Below are 6,000 nucleotides of genomic sequence, written 5' to 3' on the forward strand. Positions count from 1 at the left end.
ATTCTTTAAGTGTTATTTTTTTCCTTGGTATTCTAATTTCACCGAAGTTTACTAAACTCAACAAACTTAATATTACTTACCGGGACATTTATTCTGTCCTCATTTTCTTTCACCGAAAAATTGTTTCCTGCGGTGCGTCTTTCGTGCTTGGCTCTCCTACCTTTGCTAACGTGATGCGCATAGCGCAGAAGCGATGCTGCATTCAGTTACACTCGGATATCTGAGCTTCACCGTGAAAACATAATCGGACATTTGATATTTGATTGAATTTTATTGTTTTGCCTTTGGGGTGGCACCTGGGGTGGCCAGTCTGGTTGGGGGGGTGGCCTGTGCCCCCCCAGGCCACCCCGCTGGACACGCCACTGGCAGAGCGCACAACACGCTGCAGTCTCTGTTTGTCCCTGATGGTGGCTCCAGCGTACCACACGGTGATGGAGGAGGTGAGGATGGACTCGATGATTGCAGTGTAGAATTGCATCATCGTCCGTGTTGGCAGGTTGAATTTCTTCAGCTGCCTCAGGAAGTACATCCTCTGCTGGGCTTTCTTGATGACGGAGGTGATGGTGGGCTCCCACTTCAGGTCCTGGGTGATGGTGGTACCCAGGAAGCGGAATGAGTCCACAGAGGTGATGGGGGTGTCAGTCAGGATGATGGGGGGGAGTGGAGCTGTGTGCTTCCTGAAGTCCACAATAATCTCCACTGTCTTCTGGGCATTCAGCACCAGGTTGTTGTGGCTGCACCAGGACACCAGACGTCAGGAAGTCAGTGATCCACCGGCAGATGGGATCAGGCACATTCATCTGGGAAAGCTTGCCTCGGAGATGGTCTGGAAGGATGGTGTTGAAGGCAGAGCTGAAGTCCACAAACAGGATCCTGGCGTAGGTTCCTGGGGAGTCCAGATGCTGCAGGATGAAGTGTAGGGCCATGTTGATGGCGTCGTCTACAGACCTGTTGGCTCTATATGCAAACTGCAGGGGGTCCAGGAGGGTCTTGAAATAGGAGAGAACCAGGCGCTCAAATGACTTCATGACCACAGATGTCAGAGCCACGGGTCTGTAGTCATTTAGTCCAGTGATCCTAGGTTTCTTGGGGACAGGGATTATGGTGGAGGACTTGAAGCAGGCAGGCACATGACATGCCTGCAGTGAGGAGTTGAAGATGCCAGAAAACACTGGGGCCAGCTCGTTTGCACAGTGTCTGAGGGTGGCAGGAGACACGCCGTCTGGGCCGGGAGCTTTTCGAGCATTCAGGTTCTTAAACTGCTTCCTCACACCTTCTTCATGAATATGAAGAGTTGTGGTGGGAGGAGGTGGTGTGAAATCCTCTTTTGTGTGGGGTGAGGAGGGGGGTGTTGTAGGTGAAGTGTTTGAAGGTGGTGATGGCTCTATGGAGGGGGGAGAGGTGGGGGAATGAGTGTCCAAAGTGTCTCTATTGTTGGGGCCGTTGGAGGTGTGAAGGCTGCCTGATGGCTCGTCAAAACGGCAGTAAAAGTCGTTAAGGGTGTTGGCCAAGAGCAAGTCATCAGTGGAGTGGGGGGTTTTAGGCTTGTAGTTGGTGATATTCCTAAAACCTTTCCACACAGAGGCCGAGTCATTCTCTGAGATCTGCTGCTGCATCTTCTCAGAGTGCTGATGTTTGGCAATGTCCACTTCCTTAGTGAACCTGTACTTGGCCTCTCTGTCCCTGTCTCCGCCTTTCTCTTTTCAGCCACAGCTTTTTGAGTTTAGGAGTAAGCCACCTGTTGTTTAGTGTCAGAGCTGCTGGCAATAACTGCGATAACATCAGGAAAAAATGAGGATGTTTATACACACGTGTTAGAGAAGACGGTGAGAAAGAAATGAAAGTATTGGTCACATGCGGTTTGACTCTTTCAAAGTAAAATTACTTTACAAGGTTCACGACGTATGTCGCCAATCTCTGGCCACATACATAAAACACGTTTGGGTGGACGCGACCTATTTTGGCACCAGCAGCTTCCACATTTTTTCTATCAAACCCCCCAATATTTCTGTACCTTCAACAGCTTTTATTTAGGAGAAAGGGTTATCTGTCGGTGATCCCAACACTGAGTCAAATACTTTAAAAGCACTCTTTGACACACTTGTACTTTTTTTTAAACAAGCAATGATATTTTAATTTGAAAGCTTTACTCATTTCAGATACAACATCTGCTCCAGCTCAAATGATGTGGTAATAAAGGCGCGGTGTGCAACAGTAACAAGTATTTTACAAAAAAAGCTCAAGTATTACTCGTATGTTACCCAGTAAGGCCATGAACGTGATGTGCTGCACTGCACCATCCAGAACTTACCGTTTAGTTTTTTTTTTAAATTAAAGATGGTCAAATGCTTTGATTGCATCTCTTTTTCTTGCATTTCTACATAATGTATACTTTATTAACCCCCACAGGGAAATTCCTCTCTGCATTTAACCCATTCCCTCAGTGAAGCAGTGGGCAGCCACCAACCCAGCACCCAGGGGGCAGTGTGTTGGGACAGTAACTTGCTCAGGGGGTACTGTTCAGTGGATTTGAACCCCCGACCATCCAATCATGGGGCACCACTCTACCTACTGAGCTATCCCTGCCCTTTATTCATTTTTTAAATAATGGTGCACCACTGCAACTATGACGAGACCCAAACGTGCCTTAAAGCCTCTAACAAAAAACCAAGTTTGCTCCACTCTTATTTTTCTTGGATCAAAATATTAGGGGCAAGTTAATATTTTTCAGTACAACTCTTGTAAAAGTACTACTTTTGTTGTCATTAAACTGATTTAATTACAGCAGCACATGGTGGGCCTAACAGAGTAGTCAAATCTCCTCAGATTATTTCACACAATCAGGTCAGAAAACAATAATATGGTTATGCTTATTTTAGTTATGAGCGCTTGTTTGAAGAAAAATAAAAAGGGAAGAGGATCGAAGCTCAGAGCTGAAGTAGAGCGGGTCGCCTAGCGAGCAGAAGGCCAGCTGATCGAGCTGCGTTTCCCCGATGCATCCATGCAGGTGTGGGTGGATGAGGCTCCGAGTGTTCAGAGTATAAAAGCAGCATGAAAGTACCAGACTGATGTTCATAGCAGCACTGAGCTTGTTTGGTTGTTTCATTAAACTGTGATGATCACGGGGTATTTGTAAGCACATCTTCCCGTATTCGGATCATTATACACAAGAAACAGACAAGGTTTGTTTAAAAAAAGCATCTTTTATCACGGTTGATACGTCAAACTGATCAGTACCCATGACATTGCACAATACAACGGCATGAAAAACAATAAAAAAAGGAAATCATCATCAAAATAGGTATTGCATCTTCCAAAAGCTAATTTTCCCATTCATAAATACTTTTCCTCTAAAAGGCCAGAAATGATTTCTACAAGCTGATGAGCATGACGCGACGTGAGACGACGACCAGCAGACATTCAGTGGCGCTGACATCCATGTTTTTGTACAGTACAATGCTGAAGGCCGAGACTTCTGATGACAAGGAGTGGTCGCAGCCCACCTGTGTGTGTGTGTGTGTGTGTGTGTGTGTGTGTGTGTGTGTGTGTGTGTGTGTGTGTGTGTGTATTTATATATTGGGGGGGCGTGTCCCAGCTGTGGTCATGTGACACTTGAGATGTGCCAAAGCTGAACAGGGCTGTGACATGACTGAGACGATATCGGCGATGCGCTGTTCCTTTGCAGCGAGTCCTGTACCAGAACAAGAGCACACACGTTACTGGTGGGCAAAGCTCACGTTAGCAGGTTTGCTGGAATTATATCGAGAACCAGGCCCGCCTGAGCCTGGTTCTGCCGGAGGGTTCTTCCTGTTAAAAGGCAGTTTTTCCTTCCCACTGTCACTTGCTCATAGGGGGTCAGCTGATTATAGGGTCTACCTTACAATATAAAACAACTGTTGTTGTGATTTCATGCTGTTTCCAAACATATGTGCTTCATAAGCTTGACACTGTATCTAAACATCAGTGTGGAGCGTCCCATCTCTAACTGGTTTGTGTGGTTTCCATGAGCTCACACAGGGAACAGGTTCAAGTGAAAAAACAAGATAATATCACAACATCAGTCAAATTAAACGATAACTTTATTCTGTGTAGTGCATTGAGGCGGTGAGACTCTGTAAGCAAACCAAAAACAAGACTTTCAGTTGTTTCTATTCTTATTGATAATTATTGGATTGCTGCAACACTAATTAAAGCAGATTTCTGCAGTATATCTTATGACGTGGTTACAGCAAATATTGGCCTCTGTGTTAATATCTGTAATCATTTTAAGTAGATATAGGAGCTCTTGCTTTATTTCACCGATGTCTGTAAGCAGCAGTCCTGATGGACTCATTTTTAAACACGTAGCTAAACAGGAAGTGTATTTGTGAAATAAACTTGCTTCTGTACCTGTGTGTTTTGGTGCCCACGCTGCCTCTGCTCCTAACTGGGATTGGGTCTCTCTGCAGCCTTCTGGATCTGTACGGATGAACAGAAAGCAGGTTAGGTTTCACCGTCAGCTCCTCTGTGATGAAGCGCTTGAGGGGGAAATGCAGAAGTTTGCATCTACACCCCCGAGAAGATGCTGACAGAAAGCCAGATCGCAGCGATCGACAGACAGAGACTGATTGCGTTTGGAAAAAAAGACAACTGAAAGCTTCTGTAACAGAAAACAGATGAATGCAACTGCCAGGAGGGGGCAGAGGTGCTCTTCAGCCAACGTGAGGCTCTGAAACCAAGAGACGACACAGTAAAGAAAGACTACTGAAAAACAAAGAGGAAAAAAAGGGGGGGAGAAAAAAAAAAGGAGGGGATTCATGAAGCAGGAACCGAAAATCAGGCTGTTAGATGGCTAGAAACTCAAGAGGAGATGACTAACTGTGAGCAAATGGAAACCTGTCACGTGACTGTCCACTGAGCTGCATATGGTTCGACTCGTATGAGAACAAAATGAGGAAAAGCTCAACAACAGGCAGGATGGTTACTGTACCTGTGGCTGTTCTTTTAGGAAATCTGGGAGCTGAAATTCACCTTTATAGACCTGGAAAAACAAAGGGCCACATTTAGAGCTTCACAGTCAGCGCTGCACAGTTCAGCATCCGGGTTTCCATGGTGACATGTTAAAAATGTAAAATAGCATTATCCCTGCCTAAGTTCAAACTCAGCCGACAGAAAGAGATGGGGGAGGGAGACTGGGGGAGTTTCTGAAAACCAGCCACAGCAGGAGGCTGCCATGAAAACATCAGATCAAACTGGAGGCAGGGGGGTGGCCTGTAGGGCATACCTCTGCTGTGCATGTGGGATTCTCAGAATAGACACTGGGTGTTCCAGTAGTCCCATAAAAAACACACAAATCACATTTCTCACAAACGAGCGCTTTAAGCTTCTCCCTCAAAGCTGGAGATAAAGGAAGGATGCTGGAGCTGACGAGAGGAAACAGGAGGAAGCAAAGAGACAGAAAATGATACAAAGATTCACTAAAATGCTTCAATCCAGTTCGGCTTTCATCGTAGAGCTACATGCGGCATTTGGATTGTACGCAAACAACAATCCTGTTATTGCTATAATATTTTGTCCCTCCTCTATGGTTTACATCTCCAGTGCCCAACAACAATAAGACTCATCGGTTGACAAAGTCCGACCTCTTCCGGTCCCAATGTCTTTAAGCAGAGCTGTGCCCATCTCTGACTCCAGCTCTAGTAAAGTCAGCTTTCCATGAGCCGCTGTGTGTTGACGTGGTAGCATGGATCCATCCTGCTCTGCATCAACGTAGTGCAGCTGGCGGTGTAGCGGCGAGGCGGATATGTTTTTGGCACACCAGTTGTTGGTGACCACGTCAATCATGTATCGATCTTCTGATATCTAATGTGTCATATGACAAAGCTCGAATGGCATCCAGAGTCCCCGGATCTGTGTCTAACAGAGCAGATTTAGTCTGTGACACACACACAGACATTTACATAACATACAGCAGGAGTTCAAGCATCGCCTCCATCTGTCTCATTATCATGCCATCTTAAA

At 45.9% G+C, this 6,000-nt stretch overlaps 1 protein-coding gene across 2 annotated transcripts in view; it reads right to left on the reverse strand.

Annotated features, from left to right (window-relative positions):
- Positions 1-3,212: 3,212 nt before the first annotated feature.
- Positions 3,213-6,000, reverse strand: part of tpst1 (tyrosylprotein sulfotransferase 1) — a 45,050-nt gene continuing 42,262 nt past the window's right edge. Inside the window, exons 4-6 of one of the 2 annotated variants that reach the window (XM_085370782.1) lie at positions 4,970-5,020; positions 4,390-4,458; positions 3,213-3,691 (exon numbers count right to left, since the gene is read on the reverse strand). In XM_085370782.1, coding sequence (XP_085226908.1) covers positions 4,423-4,458; positions 4,970-5,020 — 87 coding nt within the window. In that variant the 3' untranslated portion in view covers positions 3,213-3,691; positions 4,390-4,422. The remainder of the gene's footprint in view (positions 3,692-4,389; positions 4,459-4,969; positions 5,021-6,000) is intronic. The other variant, XM_085370783.1, reaches the window with a different exon arrangement.

The sequence above is a fragment of the Diplotaxodon limnothrissa genome, linkage group LG14 (assembly GCF_057381915.1).
Source record: "Diplotaxodon limnothrissa isolate DT_005_m linkage group LG14, D_limnothrissa_male_GT1.1, whole genome shotgun sequence".
Classification (NCBI taxonomy): Eukaryota; Metazoa; Chordata; class Actinopteri; order Cichliformes; family Cichlidae; genus Diplotaxodon; species Diplotaxodon limnothrissa.